This window comes from Talpa europaea (assembly GCF_964194135.1).
Source record: "Talpa europaea genome assembly, chromosome: 5".
NCBI classification, from domain to species: domain Eukaryota; kingdom Metazoa; phylum Chordata; class Mammalia; order Eulipotyphla; family Talpidae; genus Talpa; species Talpa europaea.
Window position 1 is genome coordinate 48,680,153 of NC_140071.1, and position 27,059 is coordinate 48,707,211.

Here is a 27,059-nt window from a genome sequence, read left to right on the forward strand (position 1 = left end):
TAGTAGTGTAGCAGAGTAGTGGTAGAGATTATGTGAAATGGTTGGCCGCCAGATTTATTTTGATGGTAAGGCTGACAATATTAGCATATTTGCTGATGGAATCCTTATGGAGTGCAAGAAAAATGGGAGTCAGATGATTTCAGGTCTCAGCAACTGGTGGTTAACATTTACAGAAATGTGGAAGCCTGCAAGAGAAGTTTAGGGAGGCAAAACAGATGGTCAGTTTTGAATATGTTGAGATGTCTCTTAGACATTCAAGAGAAGATATAGAAGAGGCACCTGGTTGGAGCTATATATGAATTGTGCATTCTTGCACATGTATCACATGGGGTCTGTGTGTGTGTCTGTATAAATTGATCTTTTGTTCCTCTCATCGTTAACTGTTTCTTCAGAATTTCCTGTTCTTAAAACATTGCCCTTTTTGATTTAGCAACCATTTATGATGTCTACCCACCCAATATTTTCTCTAATGGTTGCCAAATTGTGATTTTCCAGCTCTTCAAACTCCTTCCACCTTTATCAGTCAGCATTCTACTGTTTTAAGGGGGGAAAAAAGCCTTCTCTTTTTTGATCTATGGTTAATAGAATGGGCTCATATTCCTGATTTATTCAGTGGATTATAATATTACTACAGCATTTTGATGATCAAGTTGTCCTAATGATTAGTGGAAGTCCTTCACCTTGGTTCCTTGGTGCTTTTGACACAGTCCCATGAACCATTCTCCCCACCCAAAGCATACTTCCTTCCTTTTAGGATTGAGGTTTTCCATGTTTATTATATACCGTACCTGCCACAGTCCTAGAACCAGACATTTCTCTGAGCACCTTGGTTGCCTTGGGTAGGAAATGGTATACTGGATTGGGGATAGTACTCCTGCTATTCAGATTTTGTCTCAATCTTCCTGTTTAAATGTTGCACCCTTTTCTTTCATTTATGCTTGATAGCTCTTAGTTTAGGGATCTCTTTAGTTCAGCATAATCCAAATAGACGTCCTCTAGTCTTTTGGAGGGATAATTTGGCTATTTTTACAGATGGTATGTAGTTGTACTGATTGTTTCTTATTTTTTATCAGTCTTTCTGACTGTAGCCTCAGGACCCCGAGCTTCAAGTTACTGATTCTCATTCTCTTACTCTGTGGCTCTTTGGCCTTAAATAGGCATCAAGCTATAAATAAATCATGAAAAGAAAACAAGGAACCCTCCCACTTCATGGAGATTGAAATCCACAGTACTGGAGGACCGCTGGACTAATGAGGAGATCAAAGAAGAAATTAAAAAATACTTTGAGTTGAACAGCAAGCAGGACGCCACTTTCCAGAATGTATGGGATGCAGCAAAAGCAGTAATAAGAGGAAAATATATAGCAATACAGGCTCATGTCAAGAAACAAGAAAGAATTCAAAGAAACAACCGAATATCACATCTCAAAGAACTAGAAAAAGGACAACAAAAAAAAAAAACCATAAAGGCAGTAGAAGAAAGGGAATAATAAAAATCAAAGCACAAATAAACAAAACAGAAATTTAAAAAACAATCCAAAAGATAATGAAACCAAAAGTTGGTTCTTTGAAAAAATAAACAAAATAGACAAACCTCTAGCCAGGCTCACAAAGAAAAAAACGGGAGAAAACACATATAAATAGGATAATAAATGAACGAGGAGAAATCACAACAGACTCAGTAGAAATCAAAAGAATCATCACAGATTACTATGAACACTTACATGCAAACAAAATCAACAACAAATTGGATGGACAAATTCCTGGAATGATACAGTCATCCAAAGCTGGACAAAGAAGAAATAGAACACCTAAACAGACCAATTACAAGCAGCGAAATTGAGGCAGTAATCAAAGCACTCCCCAAAAATAAAAGCCCAGGTCCAGATGGCTTCACTAATGAATTCTACCAAACGTTCAGCAGTGAATTAGTGCCTATCCTACACAAACTCTTTAAAAGAAATTGAAAAAGAAGGAATACTACCAAATACGTTCTACGAAGCCAACATTACACTAATACCAAAACCCAACAAAGACACCACAAAAAAAGAAAATTATAGGCCAGTCTCCCTAATGAACACTGATGCAAAAATCCTCAACAAAATCCTTGGCAAAAGAATCCAACAATGCATCAAAGGGATAATACACCATGATCAAGTGGGATTCATCGCAGGGGCACAAGGATGGTTCAACATAGAAAAATCCATCAGTATAATCCTAACACATGAACAAAAAGAAAAATAAAAACCATATGATCATATCAATAGATGCTGAGAAAGCATTCAACAAAGCCCAACATCCATTTATGGTGAAAGCCCTTGAAATTCTCGGGATAGAAGGAAAATACCTTAATGTGATAAAAGCCATATATGACAAATAATATTCTCAATGGCGAAAAGCTGAAGTCCTTTCCTTTAAGATCAGGAACAAGACAGGATGTTCTCTCTCACCACTGCTCTTCAATATAAAACTGGAGATTCTAGCCAGGGCAATAAGACAAGAGAAAGACATACAAGGAATCTAGATGGGGAAAGAAGAAGTAAAACGATCACTATTTGCAGACAATACGATAATATACATAGAGAACCCTAAAAACTCCACAGAAAAAACTACTCAAAATAGTCAACCAGTTCAGTAAAGTAGCAGGATACAAAATCAACACACAAAAATCAGTAGCCTTCCTATACACAATCAATCTGAAGAAGAAGAGATCAAGAAAACCATCCCTTTTATAATTGATACCAAAAAAATCAAATACTTGAAAATAAATCTAACAAAAGAGGTACAAGACCTATACAAAAAAAATTATAAAACACTGTTAAAAGAAATAGAAGAAGTCACAAAGAAATGGAAAGACATGCCATGCTCATGTATTGGGAGAAGTAACATTATTAAAATGCCCATCCTACCAAAAGCAATATATAGATTCAGTGCTATTCCAATAAAAATCCCCATGACATTCTTCAAAGAAATAGAACAAGTACTGATGAAATTCATATGGAACCACAGAAAACCACGAATAGCCAATGTCCTACTGATGGGGGAAAAAAAAAGGAGAAAGGAGGTATCACACTCCAAACTTCAAGCTATACTTCAAAACCATAATAATTAAAACAGTTTGGTATTGGAACAAAAACAAACACACAGACCAATGGAACCGAATAGAGAGCCCAGAAATAAAACCACACTCATATGGACAACTGATCTTTGACACAGGAGCAAAGAATATGCAATGGAACATGGACAGTTTGTTCAATAAATGATGCTGGGAAAACTGGACCACCACATGCAAAAAAAAAGAAACTAGACCACTACCTTTCACCGTGCACACAAAAATAAACTCAAAATGGATAAAAGAACTGGATATAAGACCTGAAACCATAGCATATATAGAAGAAAATATAGGTAAAACACTACAAGATATACATCGCAATACCATCTTTAAAGACTCATCACCGAAAGCAAAGATAGTCAAGGAAAAGATAAACACCTGGGATCACATCAAACTGAAAAGCTTCTGCACAGCAAAAGCGACATTAACCAAAACAGAGAGACACCCCACTGATTGGGAAAAAATCTTTGCATTCCAGTCAACTGATAAGGGACTGATTACAAAGATATACAAAGAACTCTCAAGACTCAACAAAAACAAAATAAACAATCCAGTCAAAAAATGGGCAGAAGAACTTAAAAGACATTTCTCCAAAGAGGAAATGCTAATGGTCAACAGGCATATGAAAAAAATGTTCAACATCCCTTATAATCAGGGAAATGCAAATTAAAACCACATTGAGATACCACTTTATACCAGTAAGAATGGCACATATCAAAAAACAAGCAACAACAAATGTTGGTGAGGATTTGGTGGAAAAGGAACTCTCCTACATTGCTGGTAGGAGTGCAAACTTGTCCAACCACTGTGGAAAGCTGTCTCGAGGTTCCTCAGGCTACTAAAAATGGAGCTACCATATGACCCGGCAATTCCTCTCCTAGGGATCTACCCAAAGGACACAAAAACATTGATTCAAAAGAACACCTGTACCCCTGTTTATTGCAGCACTATTTACAATAGGCAAAACCTGGAAACAACCCAAATGCCCAAAAATAGATGACTGGATCAAGAAGATGCGGCATATACACACAATGGAATATTATTCAGCAATCAAAAAAGATAAATTCATGCCATTTGCAGCAACGTGGATGGAACTAGAAGGAATTATGCTCAGTGAAATAAGCCAGAAGGAAAAAGACAAATACCGGGTGGTTTCACTTATCCCAGGAATATAGGGGAACCAAATAAGACATCAGTGTAAAAAAATAACAGTACAAATCACAACAAAGCAAAAATGGACAATTATAAATCAGAGACATCCTGCAGGGGAGGAGGAGGGAGAGGGATCAGAGGGAGGGAGTAGTACAGGGAACTGAGGTGGTGGTGCGCAGGTGCATTGGTCAAGGACTCTATGGGGACTACACCTGAGGGGGTGGGGAAAACAAATATTGTTTAAAAATGAACAATGATGTAAAAAATTAAAAAAAAATAATTTTAAAAAAATAAGGAAAAAAACTTAAAAAAATAAAAGCTAGCTCTGTCCATTATAAAATGTAGAAAATATAGAAAAGTCTAAAGAAGAAAATCACTTGAAATTCCAACACTAAGGGACAACTACTTTTAACATTTTGTTGATTTCTTCCTAGTTTTCACTTTTAAAAATACTCTTCAGCATTTATATTGAGATATTACATCTCATTTCAATATGTGACATTCAGTGACATTTTCAGATTCTTTAGTTGCAACTAACTAATGATTTTATTTCATTCCTGTTTATAACTCTATTAAAAACTTATTTTTTACACATTTCCAAACCTTGAAACAGGGAGGAGACTCATAATTTATATACTTGGCAGATTTAGTAACTTGGAAATCTTTATGTATGTTGATTTCAAGTTTTATTAAGTCACTCACCCAGAGAATGCTTCCTGGCAGGTTCTTCATTTTCAGGAATGTTTTAAATTTTCCAATGGGGGTTTATTGGAAGATCATGAGGAAATTCTGAAGATGTCAAAGCTGGAAAAATGTTTACTAGCTGGCACAATTAGTAAATTTGAAGTAGATGTATTACCTCCCTTTATTTTTTTAAAAACTTTAATAAGGGTACCAAACAGTACAAATTGTGAGGCATTTTCAAGAATAGTAACTAGCTGTATAATGAGATTGAATGATGTTTAAGTTTTTGGACTACTTAACACAGTTGGCTGCTCAGTTAAATTATTTGGTTCTTCAGATAGTGTAGGTGCTTTTTTCCCTTCAAAAAACTGTTCTCAGTAACTGTACTCAATTAAAAATTTTGTGAATATTTGACATTCAGTTAAATGTATAGGCATTATTGATTGCATTTATGAATGGTAAATTTTATGTATTTCTGCAAGTTATATGCAAGATATGCATTCTTATTTTTTTCCCTTTTGCTTCTTTCTAGCACATTCTACCTCCCACCACAGTCCGAACTGTGATGCACATAGTGATTCCAGAAATGTGTAACTTGTATTATTTAGCAAGTCAGAGTCATGATTTGCTGTCTTAATCTTAAAAGTGATTTGTTTCAAAGCTAAATAACATTGTAGCATTACCTTACATTCTTTTTCTAAATAAACTGATAAAGAGATAAAGGATTGATGCTGTTAAAGGGGAGAAAGAATAAATAATAAATCCTGAAAATAGAATAGAGGCACTGTTTACTTAATAAATTTATTACATTGACCAGAGAGGATTCTTTCTCCTCTAAAGCTAAGATTGTTCACGGGAGAGGAAATTGACTTACTGTATTCTGTCCAGTGGAAGAAGTGGTATATGTGATATGATCCTGTTATATTTGAGTTCATTTATTTGGGGGAACAAAGATACAAAATATTCGCTTAATGTATTCTTAAGAAGAATGGGAAGCATGGAACCAAAAGTTTACATTTTCACTAAATGTTTACATTTTGATGCAGGCAGTTTCCTTTTTCTATCTAATCTAGGTTTGATGTAATGCTTTTATTGTTTTTGCTTTTCCTTCAAGCTCTCCTGCCTGTCACAGACATGTAAAATCCTAGAAGTTAATTTGAAATACTTGGGAGGAAATGTTACCATTATTTTGTGATAAAATATTACATACCTTGTCTATCAAACTTAATGAAATAAAGTTACTCATGTTGAAAATTTTATTCAAATACTAGAGGTAGAATAAAAGTAGTAAATGTCTTTCCTAAAATTTATTTTGGCCCCTTTTAAATTGTTCCTTTGGTGGTGTTTCAACTAGTTTAACTCAAAAGCATTTGATGAAAAATATTAACTGTTTCTTAAAATATGTTTGTAGTTTATATGTCAAGTCATTTGTTGAAATGGTAAATGAAACTTAGTTTTTGGTAATTATGCCCATGTTGTGCTCTTCTATCTGAGATGTACATCTTCAAAAAGGTTGAATAGAAAAATAGTCTCTCACCAACCAGAATGGCTATTTTCATGTTTTTGTTGTAGGGTATAACATTTATAAGAATATAATTAGTTTTTTTTTTTCTTTTTCTACTTTTTTTCTCAACAGCCTCATGATTTTGATGAATGTCGATTTGATATTAGTGTAAATGATAGTGTTTGGTATCTTCGTGCTCAAGATCCAGATCACAGACAACAATGGATAGATGCCATTGAACAACACAAGGTAGGATCTCCATTGTTTACTTGTCCATAGAGACTAAACAAGAGACTGGTGGGATCCCTTAAAAAAAATCTTGATTGGCATATAGAAAAAAACAGATGAACTAAATAAAACAAAAATGAATTTTTCAACTGTAAGATCAGTTAGTGGTTACTAAAAGGAAAGAGAGGGGAAATTGGAGTGAGTTAATCAGGACAGAGGGGACAGTGGTATGATGAAGGATAGAATGGGATGTTTATACATATGTTAAGTCTAAGAGATACACATCTGAAACTTATGTAACATTGTAATACAATGTTACTTCTGTTAAGGGGGGGATTATTAAATACCTTCTCCAGGTCATATTTCTAAAAAAAGAAAGAAAATCTTGAGATGTAACTTGTGTTATTAAAGAGTTAAACATTATTTGGATGATAACAATTAAATAATATAGCTAACAAATATTTGAAATGATTTTATTTTTTGGAAACTATTAGATTCATATTTATTTTAAGTCCATTATTACGTTAGTAGTAGTAGTAGTAGTAATGATGAAGTACTGTTGTTTTACATCCTTGTTAGTTATTTGACAGTATAGGATTTGTCCTCAGGTGTGGTCACCATAGCTCTCTTAACCACCAAAGCACCTGTAGTTCTCTGCTATAGTCCATTGTGCTCATTTTCCCCACCCCCTGCTTCCTTCTGTTCCTTCCCTGGATACCTCAGGTCTATGGTCAGCTTCCAAGGGTTGATTTTAATTTTTACCTTTGGCCCTTTGTTTGGTATCTATTTCACATATAAGTGACACCATCTGATATCTTTCTCCTTCTGGCTTATTTTGCTTACCATAATCCCTTACAGCTCCATCCATGTTGCTGCAAATGGCATGAGTTAATCTGTTTTGATAATGAGCATTCTATATTTTTTTTTTTCCTTTTTTTCTCTTTTTTTTTTTTTTTTTTTTTTTTATAGAGGCATGCTTTATTTATTTGTTTGCTGGTTTGTTTGTTTGTTTTGTTCATACATGCACTGGGTACAGTCAGAAGCACGGGAGGGTGAGAGAATTCACCAGAGCCAGAGCGGGGAGCAGAGCAGGCAGAAGGACCGAAGTACACTGCTGAGGGGAGCAGCGGGCGGCAGGAGAGGTCTGCACGCCATGTGGGACCCTCCTCTGGTGGCCGGGGAGCAGCCGGGGATCGAACCGGCGCCGCAGAGGCCGCGCGCAGTTTCGCAACCCAGCGCTCAACCGCTGCGCCACCGGGGAGGCCCGCATTCTATATTTTTAATACACATATATATATTCACCACGATTCTGTTTTTAACATTTGACTTCCACTAAGGGAATTTGCTATGATATGTATTTTTAATCATTAATTAAAACAAGTCTATTTAATTTTTGTAAGTATGGAGCTATCTTATAATAAGCCTTTAGAAAATTTCATATAAATTTTTAAGCTACATTCTTATAATTAAAGCTACTCTTTGATTTCTGCTATGGAGTAAACTGCATTAACTAAATCAGTGATTCAAGGTAAAACAAGAAATAAGGAAAGTTATAAATTCACCCTGTTTTTCCTGAGTGTGACTTAAAAGAACCTTGTACTTATTCACATACTTGTCTCTACTTGTTTATTTGGGTTTCGCAGAGTTGTAGTAGAAACACCTGTTTTAGTTATTGAATAGGCAAAAACCACCTACATACACATATACATATACACATAAGCAAGAAAAACCTGTCTGGCTTGGGCTAACACAGGCATATTATTCTTGATATTGATCTTGTAGGAGCTTTTATTTCTTTATTATTGATTATGATTATGAGTTTTTCCCAACCATAGAAAACTGGCTATGATGCCTTTCTTTTTCCCCCATTTTAACTTTTGTATTAGATTGGTTTAAAATTGTTGTGAATCTTAATTGTCTTGGTATTATTCAGAAAAGGACCTAAAAATGGGAAAACCAGAAACTTTTCTGTTACTTGAGAGAGATTGCCTCGAATTTCTGAACCCCAGTGCTTTTGAGCCAGACTGGCATGGATCCAAACACTACAACCTCTGCCATGTATGACATGTGACCTTGAACATGAACATCTACCTCTTCTTAGTGCCTACAAGAAATAAATAACATTAAAAAAGTTACTAGAGTGACTGATACATTTTTCCATTTGTTATATATAGTGGAAAAAGCAAGTGCTTTGGAATCACAAAGTTACTAACCTATACCAGGTGGTTTCTAGATAAATAGTTCTACATTCCCTGAGAGTGACTAAATGTACAAGGACAGTGATCTGATCTGTGTATTTAGTCAGGGCAGCCATCTTGCTCATTAAAAATGTTACTAGGTAAGACTGATTTCTGTGTTTTTAACTGAGATGATCTTTAAAGGCTTATTACCCAGTTGATTTCAATTTCGGGGTTGTTATTTTTCCTTTTTTTTTTTTTTTTAAGATTTTTTTTTTTTATTTTATGCAAGCACTGGGGTACAGGCCAGATGCGTGGGAGGGTGAGAGGATTCACCAGAGATAGAGCGGGGAACAGAACAGGCAGACTAAGGAAATACACTCAGGGGAGCACTGGGCGCGACAGGAGAGGTCTGCTCGCCATGTGGGACCCTCGCCAGCTGGCCGGGATCGAACCAGCCCTGCAGAGGCTGCGGACAGCTTCACAGCGCTGAGCTCAACCGCCTGTGCCACCAGGAGAGGCCCTATTTCCTGTTTTAATAAGCACTCTTTAATCTTTTTTCCAGATATTTTGAGATATTATTGACTATATATAACATTGCATTAGTTTAAGGTGTTGTACAATATAATGATGTGATAATGTATATATTGCAAAATGATTATTGTAGCAAGTTCAGTATCCATCACCCCACATAGTTACAAACTTTTTTCTTTTTCATAACTTGTAATATTTTCTTTCTTAGCAACTTTCAAATAGTACAGTATTTTTTTTTCATTTGAGATATAATTGACATACAACATTAGTTTTGGATATACAACATGATTAGATATTTGTATATATTATGAAGTAATCACAGTAATCTAACATCTGTCACCTTAACGATCACAAAATTTTTTTCTTGTGATGAGACATTTTATGATCTACCTAATAACTTTAAAATATACAGTACAGTATTATTAACTGTAGTTAATAACCATGCTATATATTACATCCCCAGGATTGATTTATTTTACAACTGGAGGTTTGTATATTTTGATTTCTTTACCCTTAATTAAACATATTTTATTTTGCTGATTTTTTTTTTTTTTAGTAAAGCCAAACCAGAATTCCTTGACAAGTTCTCATTTTGTGTTTTCTCCTTGGTAAAAAGGAATGCAGGAAGCCTGTATTTCTTTCATATTATTGGTTTCTTTGCATCTTTGAAAAATAGGTAGATACAGCAGGCCTCCCTGATGGCCCAGGGGTTAAAGTCTCAGCGCTATCAAGCTATCACCAGGCACCACAGCACGAGTTTAATCCCAGGTCAGGGAGCTTACCAACATGGTGCAGCAGACCTCTCCTGTTTCACCCACGGCTCCCCTCAGCAATGTATTTCCATCAATCCTCCTGTTCTGCTCCCCGCTCTGTCTCTGGTGAATCCTCTCACCCTCGCACCTCTGGCCTGTACCCCAGTTCTTGTATGCATAAATAAATAAAAATCAATCTTTGAAAAAAGGTAGGGAGATACAATCTTTGGGTCATAGAGCAGTGCACATAAGCTGAGATAACAGATTCGGAGAGATTTAAGTAGGTTTCTAGATACCTTGTATAGAATTTTCCCTTTTGATTTTTAAAGATAATTTATTCTTAGACAAGGAAGAAATCATTGTATTATTCTTATAATACTTTATTTTAATGTGCAAAGCAAAGTATGTGATCTATGCCAAATAAATATATCAGTGACATTTTAAATTGAATCTTAAAAATAAATTGTTAGAATTATTAACCAAACATATAGGAAGAAGAAAAGTTAGATGCTATCACCAATCATAATCAGCAAAGTGTTTTTTCTTTCTTATTCTGGGAATAGGGAGATAGTGAGGAAATGTTTCCTGATTCATTCTTCAGTAGCATTGAAGAATACTGAACTGGAACCTAGATTTAGTAATTTTACTATTTAAACATGCATTGCCGTATTGATATTCAGAATTAATAGCAAATCGTAGTGGGGATGATAGGGGGTACTGTTTATTGAGGATCACCAAGTACTAATTATTGTATACTTTGAGAGCTTTATTTTCTCCCTGTTACTCTGAGAGGTGAAAGAAGCATATTTTACAGAAAAAGAAACTGAAGTTTAGCTTAAACTTAAGTAACTTGCGTACACTATGCTACTTTTTATCTCACTGTTTCTTAGGATTCAATTTTATGTAGATTCTGCTTTCTGTCAGTTATTATTGGTAGACTCTTGAATGTTTAAAAATATTTAAGTAAGCTATCCCCTGCAGATTAGAGTGTATCATCTGAGGTGTACTGCTTGACTTTCTGTCCATGGATTGCCAAAAAGAGCATTATATTATATTGGTTAGTGTTTGAGTACTGGACTGAGGAATCTGACAAATAATGGATTCAGTCCTCTACTCTTACTAACTGTGTGACTTTGATAAGTTATTTAAAGGAAGAAAGATGGCAGGCAGTATGTAGTATGTGTACTTCTCCATCCCAGCACCCACCTCTAACACTGCTACCAAAACAAAAACAAGCAGGCAAGCAAAATAACCTAGAGATATGATAAACTAAGAGTATTGTGCTTCAGAGATATCCTGGGTTCCCATCATTCCATCTATTCAGTTCATAGTTACTTCATTGTTGTACCACCTGTTTTTAGGATAATTGGACAGGATATTTGAAACAATTTACCTGTCTTTTTAACTTCTGATACCATCGATTGGGCTTTCATTGCCTTTTGCCTTTGTTAAGACAAGCTCTAGAAGGAATTGGAGGTTTTTCTTCTTTCCTTCCCAGAAGTCTGTATCCTCATTTTAATAACTTCTGTGTATTAATTTGTTTCGCAAACACACACACTAGGAGTTATATCTAAGAGAACCTCTTCAATAATAATAATAAGGTCATTGTGGTGGTAATGATTAGCTAACGTATTTTGAGGATTGATGGCCAATATGGTGATAAACACATATTTATCTCATTTTCACTCTCACAGTCTTAAGAGGTTAACATTATTAACCTGTTTTTACAGAATAGAAAACAGACACAAATTAAGTAACTTTTCCAAGGTCAAGCTGCTAGTTAGTTGGTAAAGTGAGCCAGCACTCAGACCCAGGTCTTTCTGACCTACGAACCAGAACTTTTGGCCAGCAAGCACTTCTGCCATCCTTTAAGTATGTATTTCTGTGAAATGTTTTTTGTTGAGTTGAATCATAAGCTTCTTGAATCAAAATATTCTCATTTTTTTATTTTCTTCATATCGCTAGTGCTTATTTTAAAACAGAAACTCCTTAAAGGTTCAGATGATACAAATTTGTAGTAATCAGCAAAAACATTGAACACATAAATTTTTTCAATGGAAATAATATACAGTATCATAGAACAGATTTTTTTATCAATGAAAATTTGTGATATTTGGATTTATTTCCTTTAATCTTCATGGCTGGTGTTAGAAAGATTACTGACAGAAATTTAGTAGGCTTTATAATTACAGCTCTGTTGTTTTTATCCTCTTTGTTGTTCATTCTAGAATAATTTGCTCACTATAAACAAAGTTTTAGAAAGATGATTATATGATTAAAATTTTCTCAGTTTCTCACTGCATAATTCAGTATGACATGAGACAGTCGTCCTTGGGGAAGAAAAATATTTCAGAAGTCATTCTTAAATACAAAAATTCTCTTTCAACGTAAAATATAGGAAGGGCACATGTATTCCAGAATAGTATTGAAATAGATTGATTTTGAGATAGTATGCTGACTTTATTGTCTGGAGTTCACTGCATAGGATTTCAGACAGTACAAAATGAATTATTTTTAAAGACAGTTTTGGTTTTTTTAATATCCTAACCATCTCCTATATTGTCTTGAGGTTAAATATGATGATGTTTGTGAAAATTATTTGAAAGTCAAAGCTGTGTTCATGTAAAGTGAAAATCATTGTCTTTTTATTTGAATTTTTAACTATTATTTTTATAATAAAGATGCTGTGATGTATTATCAGAGGACCTCTGGGCATTTTCTGTGTAATTATAGTTTAAAGAGTGTGATAAACCATCTGTTGATGCTTGTTTGTTTTTTTAAATCATAGTTTTATATCTAAAATCTTACACAATTACAATACATGTGCTCTTACTAGATATAATTTCTGTTTGCAAAGAAAGAAATGCTCTCTGCCAGCCCACCATTCTACCCCTCAAAAACACACAAAAACCATAGCAGGAAGGCTCCTTTGGCACTAGCAAATAAGCAATTATGTTGGAAAGTTTGGACTCGGACAGTTTGTGGTAATCATAACATTTTTTATTTCCATAAGGAAGCAACCTTAGTAGATCCTGAAATTTTGGTGGTGATGGGCCACACAGACTTTGCCCACATTTTGTAAGCTATCTAAGCCTTGAAGAGTCATAAGAAAGTACACATTAGGGAGGAAGACTCCAAATGGTAACTTTTAAAGATGTTTATTTTACAGATACAGTGGGGATCTGCCGGCCTTTATTTTGCAATTTAATGTTTGCAGTTTTGTTCTTTCTCCTTATGAAGGCCCGTTAATTCATATTTGAAGCACCATGAATGCTTTCAGAAAATTTATTCTCAACCTGAGAAGATTAGATATTTCTATCTGAGAAAAATTATGTGGAAAACAGTTTTTGAAAGGATCTTTTACTTGAAATTTAGTGGGGTGTAAAGTGTCTTACCAAAGATTCTTGTTGTTTGGTCACCTTAATGATGCCCACATTCACTTTGAAGATCATTTAAAAATTGTGTTGCCATATGCATTCTAACCCCTGCTCCACCCTCCCTACTCCCATCTACCCCTTGGTATCTCAGTGTCAGTTTGATTGGGGTTTTTTTTTTTTTCTATTATTAGCAATTTCTGCTTATTTTTACTTTCTTTTGCCTTAAATTGAGTATAAACTTACTAGAAACTATTTTTAACAGCTATGTGGCAGAATGTTCCTGTTACTACTTAGGACTTTGTACATGTCAAGGTCATATAAGGTCATATTATCTGGTCCAGCTACAATGTTGGAAAATCTTAACAGATAATCTTTAATTATCTGCCTTATAAGTGATTATCATATAAACTTAGCCTTATGTTTTAATTGGCAAATATAACTCTTGAAAATGTTGTTTTTAGTGTATACTCTGTAAAGCAATTTCATAAAATTAGGAGATTAGAACCAGTTCTCCATTTGTCTAATTACATCATATGACAGCATGGAAGAAGATGGAATCAAATTTTATTTCTCCTTCACATTTAAGAATTTTAATTTTTGAGGGAAGCTGTAAGAGTAGTCAGGGCTCTGCCATTTTCTCAGATAAGTTGTAGATAAATCTAAGTGCTTAGAATCACAACGGAACTCTTTTTTTTTTTAATTTTTTTTTTTAAATAATACAACGGAACTCTATTAATTCCCAAAAATAATTTTGTCTCTGGATATTTCTCTTATTAAGATCAGGAATTTGATTTTTTTCATTTAATAGTGGGAGTCAATTGCTAAATTATTTATGATAAGCCATACATGTCAGTTAAAAAAAAAAAAAAAACTATCTGACTTTAGTGTTGTACTACCAGCACTTTGGAATTTAGTCAAGTTAAACAGGAAAAACGAAGTACTGACCCTCTTTATTTTCTTAGTGTTCTCTAATAAAAATAATTCTACTGTCAAGGGCTCTTAAAATTTTCTATTTGTTAATTTTTACTGCATTCACCTGAGCCAACAGCTGCACTTTGCACTTCCTTACATTGTCTAAATTCTTTTTTTTAAAGATTGATTGATTGATTGATTGATTTATACAAGCACTGGGTACAGTCAGAAGCACAGGAGGGTGAGAGAATTCACCAGAGCCAGAGCAGGGAGCAAAACAGGCAGCAGGACCGAAGTACACTGCTGAGGGGAGCAGTGGGCACAGCAGGAGAGGTCTGCGTGCCATGTGGAACCCTCGCCGGTGGCCAGGGATCCAACAGGCACTGCAGAAGCTGTGGGCAGCTTCACAGCCCAGCGCTCAACCGCTGCGCCACCAAGGAGGCCCCCTAAATTCTTAATAAAGTATAACTTCTTGAGGGCCTCCCCGGTGGTGCAGCAGTTGAGCGCTGGGTTGCAAAGCTGCCCGCAGCCTCTGTGGCGCCGGTTCGATCCCCGGCTGCTCCCCGCCCACCGGAGGAGGATCCCACATGGCGCGCAGACCTCTCCTGCTGCCCACTGCTCCCTTCAGCAGTGTACTTTGATCCTTCTACCTGCTCTGCTCCCTGCTCTGGCTCTGGTGAATTCTCTCCCCTCCCACGCTTCTGACTGTACCCAGTGCATGTATAAACAAACAAACAAACAAATAAATAAATAATACATTCCTCTTTAAAAAAAAAGTATAACTTCTTGAAAAGAGGGAATAAAGACCAATAATTTATAGTTTTCAGCCAGTTACAAATCAAAACTACAATGAGATACCATCTTACACCAGTGAGAATGGCACATATTAAAAAATCTAGCTACAAGGCCTCCCCAGTGGCGCAGCGGTTGAGTGCTGGGTTGCAAAGCTGCCCACAGCCTCTGTAGCACCAGTTCGATCACCAGCCACCAGGAGAGGGTCCCACATGGCATGCAGACCTCTCCTGCCATGCCTTCTGCTCCCCTCAGCAGAGTACTTTGTCCGTCTGCCTGTTCTGCTCTCTGCTCTGGCTCTGGTGAATTCTCTCACCCTCCCGCACTTCTGACTGTACCCAGTGCTTGTATAAATAAATAAAATAAATCTTTAAAAAAAAAAAATCTAGCAACAACAAATGTTGGCAAGGATGTGGAGAAAAAGGAACTCTCCTGCACTGCCAGTGGGAGTGCAAACTGGTCCAACCACTATAGAGAGCTGTGTGGAGATTCCTTAACCTACTAAAGATGGAGCTTCCATATGATCCAGCAATTCCACTCCTTAGTATTTACCCAAAGGACACAGAATCATTAATTCAAAAGGGCACCTGCACCCCTATGTTATAGCAGCACTATTTATAATAGCTAAGCTATGGAAACAACCCAAATGCCCAAAAATAGATGACAGGATCAAGAAGATGTGGTACATATACACAATGGAATATTACTCAGCAATCAAAAAACATAAACTCATGCCATTTGCAGCAACGTGGATGGCACTGGAAGGGATCATGCTCAGCAAAATAAGCCAGAAAGAAAAAGAAAAATACTGGATGGTCTCACTCATAGAAGGAATTTAGAAAAGCTAAATAAGGGACCAGGAAAAAGACTAATTATAATAAAATCAAAATCAAAATCAACAAGCAACTATGGGCCAGAGACACACAACCGAGCGGGGAGGAGGGAGTGGGATCAAAACAAGTCGGGGTGGGTATTGTGTGGGGACTATGACCAGGGTGAAGATGCGAACATTGTGCAAAAATGAAAAATGATGTAAAAAATATATAAAATTAAAAAAATAATAGTAATAAATGTTTATCTTTTACTGAGATGGTAGAAGAAATCAGAGGATTTTCATGAAACCGTGAAGGAAGAAGATATTTCGGTAGCTGATCATTATTAACCATGTAGCCCTTTGAACAGATAAAACTTGACATTTTACCCAAAAAGACAGTCCAGAAATGAATAAGAGAAATTTACATAGTTTCTTTTCTTTCTTTTTTGAAGCCAGAAGACTTGAACTGGTACTTTTTAAAAGAAGGTATCCAAATGGATAATAAGCATAGGAAGCGGTCTTTATACCATTAACCATGTGGAAATGCAAATTTAAACCACAGGGAGGGCCTTCCCTGATGGCCCAGGGGTTAAAGTCTCAGTGTAATAAGCTATTGCCAGCCACTGTGTCATGAATTTCAACCCGGGCCTGGGAGCTAACTAACCCGCATGGTGCAGCAGATCACTCCTATCTTGCTCACTGCACCCCTCAGCAGTGTATTTCAGTAGATCCACATGTTCTGTTCTCCATTCTGTCTGTGGTGAATACTCTTGCCACTACCGCCCCCAGCACCTCTGGCCTATACCCCAGTTCTTGTATGCATAAATAAATAAATCTTTTTTAAAAATAAAAATAAAATAAACCACAGGGAGATTCCAGCATACATCTCTCAGAGTGGCTTAAATTTAAAAAATAAAAATACTATACCAAGTTTTGACGGAGATGTGGAGCATCAGGTATAAATGGGAGCAAACACTTTGGAAAACAGTTTTACAAAGCCTGTTAAATATGAACAAAATTGTCTGCTCAGATCAGATAAAGAAGGAAATTTTGAGTTGTCGTAAGTATTGATTTCATATGTATGTCCATTCATTGTAATTAAGCATTTTAAGTTATAGGGAGTAGAGGCCAACCCATGTTGCCCTGAGGAAAGGGAATATTGCCAGGAACCAAGAAAAGTTCGAATGCCCTTCCTGGGCAAAATAAGCCAGGAATGAGCTCTAACTGTTCTTAGTGCTACAAAATTCAGTTACTTTCCTATCACCTGTTCTAACTATAATTAATATAACTTAGTTTCATTTTTTTTCTTTGCTCTCCGTTATAATTACTATTTATTAATAACTCTTGCGCACCATCCTACTCTTACTTTCTTTTTCTTTGGTTTATCATGGCCTTTCCGTATTTTTTTTTTTTTTTGGCCTCTCTTTATCTTCAGCGCGTACTGCTAACTACCTTAATCTCTTGGCATTTCCCAAAGTGATGGTTTTAAGAAAATTTGAATGCCTTTTCACTCTAGGTTAATATGAATTGGCCACCCTCATTCCATTTAAAATAATTGTATATTTACTTGTACTTAAAGAATAGAGTAAGATTGGCAAATTACACAAATACACATGTTCTGAAAATTCTGTAACATATTTGATAATTTTGTATAGAGTTTACCAGATTTGCAAATTTATATAATGCTACCACTTAATTGCTACTAACAATTTAGATAAATATTACTAAATTTTAATTTGCTTCACTGTTCTTTATTAGTCTGTAATTTGCTTGTAAAATGTTTCCTTAAATAAGAAAAACAGATATCCGGAGTTGTTACTATTCCATATTGTTGCTATAAGAATATCAAAGAATATGAAGTTAAATAGTAAAAGTCATTTTTTACAATGTTTCAAAATTATATTTGAGTTTTTATTTAATCAGGAGGAAAGATTTCTTACAGTCATTGGAACAGATGAAATTCTGCTTTTTCTATATTTAATGTGGAAAAGTAATAGTGGGTGGCATAGCTTATGCATATTGACAACAGTGGAAACTCTTTTCTAATTTTTAACTTGCTGAGTATATTGGACATTACTTGAGAGAAAATGTTTCTTTAAAAAAAATCAAAGAACAGGGCCTCCCCTGGTGGTACAGCAGTTGAGCGCTGTGCTGGGAAGCTTCCCGCAGCCTCTGCAGTGCCAATTTGATCCCTGGCCGCCGGGCAAGGGTCCCACATGGCACAACAGACCTCTCCTGCCGTGACCACTGCTCCCCTCAGCAGCGTATTTCATCAGTCTGCCTGTTCTGTTTTCCACTCTTGCTCTGGTGAATTCTCTTACCCTCCCGCGCTTCTGACTGTACCCAGTGCTTGTATAAATAAATAAGTAAATCTTTAAAAAAGAAAATCAAATAACATAAAGCGGCTCTTTTTCATCAAACAACTCTTTTCCAATAATAGTCTAAAAAGATTTTGCTTATGTTATCTTTACTCTTTGGTAAATATTCTGGCTTTGTTTGATATTAAGAAATTAATGACAGATGATCATGGATTAGGAATAATAATAGGTAGCAGAGTAAACAAATGGTCCTATAGGTTTAAAAGTTATCCTAACTGTAGACAATTCTTTTCATTTTTCAGTCGCATAGTAAGTCCATCTACTTGACAGCAAGATGTGATTGTTGATAGTTTATGCTTTTATCACTGTTCATTTCCTAGCCCCTTTTTCTTTTCAGTTTGATCCAGAGAGGGGTAGAAAAATAATTAGGCAGTGTTATCATTTGACCATCCTGGAAGCCTTTCAGTGTAGATGTTATTTCTATTTTGCATAAAAAGAAATTGAATGGATTATAAGAACACCGATCATTGAGTGGTAACGTAATTCTAAGAATAACCTCAATTTTTTTCAATTCCTATTTCTAGTTAATTTCAACTTTTTCTCACGAATGCATATTGAATAATAAATAAATCATCAGTCAACCCTCTTAAAAGAAAACTTCCTTATAAAGTTAGATATAAAAATTCTCATTTTTACCTCAGGTAAAAATCACCTCAGGTGATTTTTTAAAAAATAGTATTTGCTCTTTAAAGAAAATAAATAAAAAACTATCCTCATCCTTATAGCCTAGACAGTTTCTCTGACGTTTTTCCCAAAAGAAGTTATAGAGTACAGAGTTTATATCCTGGCTTTTTTTTTTTTTCCCATTTACAACCTTTCTTCCTTAACACAGTGTTAATATTTTATTGTACTGTAACTTTGGTGTTCATTTGCTTATTACTAGACCTATAGAGCATTAAAATTTTTTTGCATTTAGTATATACTGTCTTCCTACATAAAATATATTTTTGCAGTTCAATTACAAGAGTCTCAGAGGTAGATTTGCTAGATTTAAGCATATAAGCACTTTTATATATGTATATGGCCACGTTACTTTCCAAAAGATTGTACTAATGTACATTCCATGTGTAGAATGTGTAGATTTTCATTTCACTGAAATTTTACAATTATTTAGTTATTAACCCTTTCTAATTATAGAATAAAACTGTGTTCTCCTAATTTTTGTTTCTGTTTTTATAGAAGTGATATTGTTTATAAATCAAACAGCAACAAACTGAAAACTACAAAAATGAAAATTAAGTACACATAGAAATCACAAATGTTTATCCTTGATAAAGATTTCTTTTGATTTTTTTTATACCACAGTTCTTACAGTTCACATACTGTTTTGTAGCTTTTCTTCCACTCAACAATAAGTTATGGATATCTTTTATGTTTGATATAGATATCAATATCTCTCCTGCCCCGTAAGAATGTAGAAAATTTAGGTTTGGAGGCAAAACCCCAGAGTATTAAAGAATGTTCATTTGCCAGCCATTGTTTTATATGTATGTGTTTCTCTTAGGATCCTTGCGGAGAAAAGTTAATGGTATAGGTACCCTGACCAAATATCATCTTAACAATCTAACAATCTTGTGAATACTACTTAAACATACTAAACCTAATTTTACTCTTACTGGGATATTTAAGGCAGCTTCAAAAAGAATTAATTCCTTTGCAGTTAGATAAAAAAGAATGGAATTATGATCTTTTATTCCATACCTATGAAATGTCTTCTAAAAGAAAACATGCATTTGCCCTTTATTCTAGGACAAACCATAAAATAAGGAAATTATAAAATAAGGAAATTGCTGATATTTTGTTATATCTGCTGCTGGCTTCTTTTTTATTTATATTCCCCTATATAAGTATTCCTGGAGTACAGATAATCAAGGAATATCATGTCTTTGTGGGTGAATTCAGAGGAAATAATATTAAGCACGTAATATGTAATATACATATTGCAAAGTTAGTATTAAAGATTTCTTTACCGTAAAGCACATTTTCATATTCTTCTGTATTTCTTCAAGTTTACTGTTTCAAAACAAGTATATGCTAGAACAAAAAACTCTCTTACAGCTATACCAATGCAGCATGCTTTAACTTTCAAATAGTTAATGAATACGGAGGTTGATAGTAGTTTAGTGTAATTGTATCTTTTCCTGTAGTAGGACCTTATATAAACAATATATAGACTTGGTCCTAGGGCCCCAAATAGAATTCTAAACAGGATGTAAAGAATCAGATGTCTATTTTTAGAGGTCCACTGTGACTACACTCAAAAAGATTCAAGGGGATTTGAAGAGTCCTCCAAAGGTGAATAGTGAAGTCAGTGCCTCAGTTGTCTCTGGCCTTTGAATGAGAATGACAGTGGAAAAGATGAAGAATGAAGCTGAGACAGTTTCATGGTTTTTATGCCCCTCTCTGAAGTCATGTATCCTGTGTTTTATGAGCTAGAATGAGTAAGTCTGTCTGCAACTCAGACAGTGAGAGTAGCTTTTTTAAGGCTGAGGAAGAAAATCCAGGACTCACACAAGATATCGTTATGAGAATTTTAGAGGGGAGAAAAAAGTGTAGAAGTTAATCTCACAGAATCTCTTCTTCAAATGACAGCTAATGATGTAGAAGAGTGTATGATTGAATGACCAAAGCCATAATTCCAGGATCTAAATGAAGTGGCACAAGCACTTAAATTCTCAGTAAGATCCCAGGTGAGATCAACAACAAAGTCATTGATTTCTGCAGACAATCAAGGATATAGGTAGTGTAATAAAAGAACTTCTTGATACAGTGAATAATGTCCTCAAGAAATATCAGTACGAAAACCATAGGGCATTGAAATACCAAAAGAAAGAATTTTTAAAATACTCCAAAAGTTTCAGTGATACTCTGAACCAGTTTGATCCTTCAGACCTTCAAAACTGAAAGTTGCACATGTTAAGAGATGTACTTCTCACTGGCTTTGACCTGTAAATTTTACTTTATTTTTTTATTTAAATATTTTTATATTCCCCATACAATTACAACCCCCTTATTTTGACCCCAGTTCCTCCTTTCCCCGCCCCCCTACCCCCAAAGAGTGTCTCTGGTTCATAGTTGTTTGTTGATTTTGATATTTTCTTTCTTATAGTTATTCTTTTTCCTGGTCCCTTATTTAAGTTTTCTAGATACTTACTATGAGAGAGACCATCCGGTATTTTTCTTTTTCTTTCTGGCTTATTTTGCAGAGCATGATCCCTTCCAGCGCCATCCATGTTGCTGCAAATTGCATGTGTTTATCTTTTTTGAATGCTGAGTAATATTCCATGGTGTATATGTACCACATCTTCTTGATCCAGTCATCTATTTTTGGGCATTTGGGCTGTTTCCAAAGCTTAGCTATTGTAAATAGTGCTGCTATAAACATAGGGGTGCAGGTGCTCTTTGGAATTGATGTTTCTGTGTCCTTTGGGTAAATACCTAGGAGTGGAATTGCTGGATCATATGGAAGCTCTGTGTTTAGAAGGTCCAGAAATCTTCACACAGCTCTCCATAGTGGTTGGACCAGTTTGCACTCCCACCAACAGTGCAGGAAAGTTCCTTTTTCTCCACAACCTCGCCAACATTTGTTGCTAGTTTTTTTAGTATGTGCCATTCTCACTGGTGTAAGATGGTATCTCATTGTAGTGTTTTTTTTTTTTTTAAAGATTTACTTATTTATTTTTAAAGAATTATTTATTTATACAAGCACTGGGTACAGTCAGAAGCACGGGAAGGTGAGAGAATTCACCAGAGCCAGAGCAGGGAGCAGAATAGGCAGAAGGACCAAAGTACACTGCTGAGGGGAGCAGTGGGCGGCAGGAGAGGCCTGCGCGCCATGTGGGACCCTCGCTAGTGGCCGGGGATGGAACCGGCACTGTGGAGGCTGCGGGCAGCTTCGCAACCCAGCGCTCAACCGCTGCGCCACTGGGGAGGCCCCTCATTGTAGTTTTGGTTTGCATTTCCCTGATGACAAGTGATGTTGAACATTTTTTCATATGCCTGTTGGCCATTTGCATTTCCTCTTCAGAGAAGTTTCTTTTTAGCTGTTCTGCCCATTTTTTGACTGGATTATTTTCTTTGTTATTGTTGAGTCTCATCAGCTCTTTGTAGATTTTTGTGATCAGTGTTTTATCATTAGTGTTGTGTGCAAAAATGTTCTCCCAGTTGGTGGGGTTTCTCTTTGTTTTTGTTATTGTCTCTTTTGCTGTGCAGAAGCGCTTTAATTTGATGTAGTCCCAGCTGTTTATGTTTGCCTTCACTATCACTGCTTTGGGTGATGTGTCTGTAAAGATGTCTTTGATGTGCATATCATGTAGTGTTTCGCCTATATTTCCTTCTATGTATTTTATGGTTTCAGGTCTTATGTCTAGTTCTTTAATCCATTTTGATTTGGTTTTTGTGCGCGGTATTAGGTAGTAGTCAAGCTTCATTCTTTTGCATGTAGTGACCCAGTTTTCCCAGCACCATTTTTTGAACAAACTTTCTGTGCTCCAATGCATATTCTTTGCTCCTTTGTCAAAGATTAGGTGACCATAAATCTGTGGGTTTATTTCTGCATTTTCTATTCGATTCCATTGGTCTGTGTGTCTGTTCTTGTTCCAATACCATGCAGTTTTGATGATTATGGCTTTGTAGTATAGTTTGAAGTCTGGGAGTGTGATGCCTCCATTCCCTTCTTTATTTTTCAGGAGAGCTTTGGCTGTTTGGGGTTTTTGGTGATTCCATATGAATTTCATCAATAATTGTTCTATTTCTTTGAAGAATGACATTGAAATTTTGATTGGAATAGCATTGAATCTGTATATTGCTTTTGGAAGGATGGCCATTTTAATAATGTTTATTCTTCCAATCCATGAGCAGGGGATGTCTTTCCATTTCTTTGTGTCTTCTTCTATTTCTTTTAACAGTGTTTTATAGTTTTCTTTGTATAGATCCTTTACCTCTTTTGTTAGATTTATTCCCAAGTATTTCATTTTTTTTTTGTTTCGATAATAAAAGGGATGGTTTTTTTTATTTCTTCTTCAGATTTATTGTTTGTGTATAGGAAAGCTACTGACTTTTGTGTGTTGATTTTGTATCCTGCCACTTTACTGAACTGATTGATAAGTTGAATTAGTTTTTCTGTGGAGTTTTTGGGGTTCTCTATATATATTATACCATCTGCAAATAGTGATAGTTCGATTTCTTTTCCTTTTTTGGATTCCTTGTATGTCTTTTTCTTATCTTATTGCTCTGGCTAGGACTTCCAGTATTATATTGAAAAGCAGTGGTGAGAGTGGACATCCTTGTCTTGTTCCAGATCTTAATGGAAATGCTTTCAGCTTTTCACCATTGAGAATGATACTGGCTGTTGGCTTGTCATATATGGCCTTTATGATGTTGAGGTATGTTCCTTGTATCCCAAGAATTTCAAGGGCTTTTATCATGAATGGGTGTTGCACTTTGTTGAAAGCTTTCTCGGCATCTATTGATATTATCATATGATGTTTGTATTTCTTTTTGTTGATGTGTTAGATAACGTTGATTGATTTTTGGATGTTGAACCATCCTTGTGTCCCTGGAATGAATCCTACTTGGTCGTGGTGAATTATCTTATGGATACAGTGTTGGATTCTGGTAGCTAAAATTTTATTGAGGATTTTTGCATTAGTGTTCATTAGCAAGCTTGGCCTGTAGTTTTCTTTTTTTGTGTTGTCCTTGTTCGGTTTTGGTATTAGTGTAATGTTGGCTTCATAGAACGTATTTGGTATTACCCCTTCCTTCTCAATTTTTTGGAAGAGTTTATGAAGGGTAGGCACTAATTCGTCTCTGAATGTTTGGTAGAATTCATTTGTAAATCCATCAGGTCCTGGGCTTTTGTTTTTGGGAAGGTTTTTGATTACCATTTCAATTTCACTGCTTGTAATTGGTCTGTTTATGTGTTCTATTTCTTCTTTATCTAGCTTTGGGTGATTGTAGAGTTGTAGGAATTTGTCCATCTCCTCTAGATTGTTGAACTTGTTTCCATATGACTGTTCATAGTAGTTTCTGATTATTCTTTTGATTTCTGCTGTGTCCGTTGTGATTTCTCCTCTTTCATTTGTGATCCTGTTTATTTGTGCTTTCTCCTTTTTTTCCTTTGTGAGCCTGGCTAGCGGTTTGTCTATTTTATTTTTTTTTTTTGAAGAACCAGCTCTTGGTTTCATTGATCTTTTGGATTGTTTTTTTAGTTTTGATTTCATTTATTTCTGATTTGGTTTTTATTATTTCTTTTCTTCTACTGGTTTTGGGTGTTTTTTTGTTGTTGTTCTTTTTCTATTTCTTTGAGCTTCGAGATTTGGTTGTTTCTTTGAGTTCTTTCTTGTTTGTTGATGTGAGCCTCTATTGCTATATATTTTCCTCTTATTACTGCTTTTGCTGCATCCCATACATTTAGGAAATTGGTTTCCTCCTTGTCATTCAATTCAAAGAATTTTTTAATTTCTTCTTTGATCTCCTCATTAGTCCAGTGGTCTTCTAGTAGTGTGGGTTTCAAGCTCCTCGAGGTAGGAAAGTTCCTTGCCTTCTTTTTATGGTTTATTTATAGTTTGATGCCTTCATTGACCTGTAAATTTTAAAGTTTCTATGAATTGTCAGTCCTTCCTCAGGTGAATCTAATCCAGGATGTTGAATGGAACTATTGCTATTTTACACAATTGTTGTAAAATGTGGCTTAATCATAACCTGAAGATTTTGCATCACTTTTGCTGTTACTCCTTTAAGAATCATAAGTCAAAAGAATTTATACCTTAATGTGTCATTATGCAACATTCCTGAAAAGAATTGTAAATATTGTTCGTTTCTGACATTTTACCTTGAAAGCAATATATGTATTTAACAATATTTGGTGGCAAATATTTAGTAAATAGTTTACATTTGGTAAACATTTAACTGTGTGTGTGTGTGTATGAATACAGAAGACCAGGAAAGCTTGGTATAATATCTAAAGAACATCTAATGAGAACTTAGTAGCAGTTCATCAGACACTAAAGCAACAAGAACTCCTTAAAAAAAAATTCAAGAGGAACAAGAAAGAAAAATCATTTAAAAAGCTGAAGGATTTATCCAAATGAGATACTACCTGACTAGACCTAGAAAACGATGGTGGGAAAAAGGACAGATTTAAAAGTTATAGAAGCAAGTCTCTGGGTGTTGAGGCAGCATTGCAATATAGTTAACATCATGGACACTGAAATTTGAAATTGTCTTCTTTAGAGCTATGTGACTCTGACAACACTACAAATGAGTGTGATAAGACCTATTTCACACAGGCTATTAGAAAAGGATTAAATGAATTAATGCACTGAAATCACTAGCCTCTTACCTAGGACAAAGTGGGTGTCTTAGGTGTTAGCTTTTATTATGTTATAATTTATCCAATATGGCTTCCTGGAATTAATATATAAATATAAAATATTCATATCTTTCATCGACGCTCCTCTCAAAGCCAAACAAACAAAAAAAATCTCCCTTTAGGAGAAATCTTGGGTGATAAGCTTTTTGACATTGACCTTAGTGATGTTTTTGTGGATTCGTTTTCAACAGCAAGAGAAAGAGAAGAGAATATAAACAATTTGAACTATACCAAACTGAAAAACTTAATGCTCAGTGAAAGAAACCATCATTAAAACAAAAAGGCAGCCAACTGAATTGGAGAAGATACTTGCAAACCATGTCAGATAAGAGGTTAATATTCAAAATATATAAAGTAGTACAGTCCAACAACAAGGCATAAAAACTGGATTGAAAAATAGGCAATGACTATCTAAAGAGTCTGTCTAATGACAGTCAAGGACATGACTGGCTCAATAATAGATTTTCAAAAGTTAGGTTCTGTTAAAACAGAATTTTTGCTATTTTATACCACTACTTTTGACATATGGAAATGAAATGATGAAAGACTACAAAATGATAATATATAAGTTTAATTTCCCCCATGATTAAACCAAACTAAAATTTAGCTGTAACTTTAGGGGACATTTCTTTCCATATCACATCTTAGGCATTTCTGACTTTGAACTGTATGGTTTAATTTACCACATTTTTAAAATGTGCTCTAAATATTAAGATACAAAACAGTAAATGTACAGGTAAAGGAATTAGTCCAAAGGTTACTGTTGTGCTTTAACCAACAGTAACCTTTGTGTGTATCTGCTTTCCAGGTATACTGCTACTTGGAAAATGCTAATATCCCCCTCTAGTGGCTCAAACACTGTACTTTTTTTATTGGTAAAACAAGTGTTAGAACAAAGATGTGGGCTCATTACTGAGGTATATAAAAGTAAATTTGTTCTCTATAGGATGTGTTCAGTAACTGATCCATTGAATCAAAATGCCATTTTGTGTCTGCAAAACCATGTTCAGGAATATGAATTTGAATATGAATTTCCAAATCTTATAAAATTGGAAAAGAAGTGGTTTCTGTTTTTTAGGTTTTTGTTTTGACAAAGCAGGTATGTTGAAAGGAAAAAATATACTTGAAGTGACTATTTGAATTCTGCATTAATTTTAGATACAATTTGGTGTTAATTGCTATATTGGTGTTTAGAGATTGTGAGTAAACTGAACTTTTTTTGTGGACAAATGAGTGGAATTCAGAAACAGGTAATGCACCTTTAAAGTATTA

General features: G+C 35.1%; 1 protein-coding gene and 1 pseudogene across 2 annotated transcripts in view; both read left to right on the plus strand.

Moving 5' to 3' along the window:
- Positions 1 to 27,059, plus strand: part of CERT1 (ceramide transporter 1) — a gene marked incomplete at both ends in the record, with an annotated part of 85,868 nt that overhangs the window by 20,657 nt on the left and 38,152 nt on the right. Inside the window, 1 exon segment of the mRNA XM_084233717.1 lies at positions 6,584 to 6,700. Coding sequence (XP_084089843.1) covers positions 6,584 to 6,700 — 117 coding nt within the window.
- On the plus strand, positions 20,753 to 21,319 carry LOC311171198 (programmed cell death protein 10-like; annotated as a pseudogene). Its single transcript has one exon. The product of its transcript is annotated as a programmed cell death protein 10-like (transcript).